This window comes from Acanthisitta chloris, unplaced genomic scaffold (genome assembly GCF_000695815.1).
Source record: "Acanthisitta chloris isolate BGI_N310 unplaced genomic scaffold, ASM69581v1 scaffold32802, whole genome shotgun sequence".
NCBI lineage: Eukaryota > Metazoa > Chordata > Aves > Passeriformes > Acanthisittidae > Acanthisitta > Acanthisitta chloris.
In genome coordinates this window covers 4,267-6,160 of record NW_008660399.1, presented here as the reverse complement: position 1 = coordinate 6,160, position 1,894 = coordinate 4,267, and the positions used below count along the sequence as shown (strand labels likewise).

At 54.6% G+C, this 1,894-nt stretch overlaps 1 protein-coding gene across 1 annotated transcript in view; it reads right to left on the bottom strand.

Annotated features, from left to right (window-relative positions):
* Positions 1-1,792: 1,792 nt before the first annotated feature.
* LOC103797579 (serine dehydratase-like) overlaps positions 1,793-1,894 on the bottom strand; it is a 1,786-nt gene continuing 1,684 nt past the window's right edge. The window contains exon 7 of the mRNA XM_009069799.1: positions 1,793-1,894. This exon is cut by the window's right edge and continues 89 nt beyond it. Within this exon, the coding sequence (XP_009068047.1) occupies positions 1,793-1,894 (102 nt within the window).

The following is a 1,894-nucleotide window of genomic DNA, read 5'->3' as shown; positions in this document are numbered from 1 at the left end:
TCACAACCAGGATGGGGATTCCCATCACAGCCAGGGCTCCCCTTGCAGCAAGGGTTGAATTCCCCATCAGCCCAGCACTCCCAGGAGGCACCAAGACTGAGGATTCATGCCTGCCTCCATGTGCAGGGTGACCACAGGTAACTTCCACCAGTTGGGACCATGTCACACCCACTGGGTGTCCCCCAGATAACCTGCATCTCCACATCCCTGACACAGACATCCAAAGCCCAATCCTCCCGGTTGGCACTCAAAGCCCAAGTGCTCCCTCATCAAGGCAAGGAGGGGAAAAACTCCTTGTTGGGGTGCTTGGAGGAGTCACCCCAAACCCCTTAGTCATGCCCAGTGCCACCACCAGCTATGCTGGGGAAACACCACCCAACTCCCCTCGCCCTGCCAGAGCAGCATCAGTCCTGGGAATAAATTCCTTTTAAAAGCTGTTGGGCAAACATCAATGCTGGGGTTTTTTTCCTGACCTTTTCTCCTTTTTTTTTTTTTTCTGGAAGGGGAAGGTCTGCAGAAGGTGGAAAGTAATCAGGTTTTGGACCTGGGATAAAAAATAGCTGGAGTAGGTTGGGCTGACTCCTTATAATTAATAGTGTGCCTTGTAATAGGATTCTCCAGCCTTCGGTGCTCCCTGGAAACACCTTTTTACATAAGATATTGCTCACGATGGAGCAGCAGAGTTTTGATTTATGGGGGTTTGGCCTCCAAGAAGCACCTGGGGAGGTGGCCTAGCCAGTGGGAGGTAATGGGGGGGTGAAGGCAGGGAGAGTGTTTCTGGGGGTCTGGCAGCCAGGGCAGGGGAAAGGGCTTTGTGGGGGGGATGTCTGTGATCCCAGAGGTGAGATGGTCCTGAGGCTGAGCCTCCTTTGCACCAAAGGGGAGGAGAAGGAGGGTGAGAAGGGGTTTGGGGCAGGAAAAGATTTGTCTCCCAGCATCACCAGGTGAGGCTTGAGACATGTGCTCAGCAGGGGAACCAGATGGGGCTGGAGAACCCCAAAGACAGTCAGATCCTATGTCACTCCAGTACAGAAAAAGAGGGGAGGAGAAATATTGGGGAGACACAAAAAGCTCCAGGAGGTGCCAGAGCAAAGGACTTAAAGGATTAGAGTGGGAATGGGGGAGAGCAGGAAAGCCTGGAGGAAAGGGGGGAATGGGAAAAAGAGTGGGATGGGGGGGAAAAAGGGCTCCTAAGGAGTCCCACACTCCCACGTGTTGGTGCACCTTGGAGCCCACAGGTGTTAAATCCAGCCCGGGATCTCCTTGATAAATCACAGTAACAAGCAGGTCCGTGCACGTTGTTCCTGTCTGACCACAGCCAGCACAGCAGGAGAGGGAGAGGATTGTAATAATTAATAATCATTAGAATAATAATGCATAAAGACAGTAGCAAAGTAATTAGTCAGAGAGGGAGCATTTACTAATTGGAGGCAGGGAGCTGCAGCCCAAACAGCCTGAGGAGGAGCAGGGGAAGGAGAGGAGGGGGGCAGAGGTTTGGGGGGCACAGAGGAGGATAGTTGGCATGTCCCAGGGCAGAGAGGGATGTGTGGCCCCCAGCCCTACCCTCAGACAGGCAGGACCCTGGCTCCATCCCAGCTTGCAATGTGAGCCCTGGGCTCACCCACCCCATGTGCCTCAGTTTCCCCAACCCTGCATAGATGCTGTGTGCTGGGAAAGGCTGTGGGAGGAGTCTGGCACCATGTCCACCAGGCCTTGCTTCGGTTATTTTGAAAGGAAAGCAAGCAGAGGGTGCTGGCCAGGCTCTGTTGTGTCCTCCACCTTGGGTTGGGTGTCACTCCATCCCCAGCTGGTCCTTCAGGGCCCGCAGCTGGGCCGTGTGGATGTTGCTGCCCCCACAGACCACCACCACCACGGAGGTCAGGGGGGTCCTCAG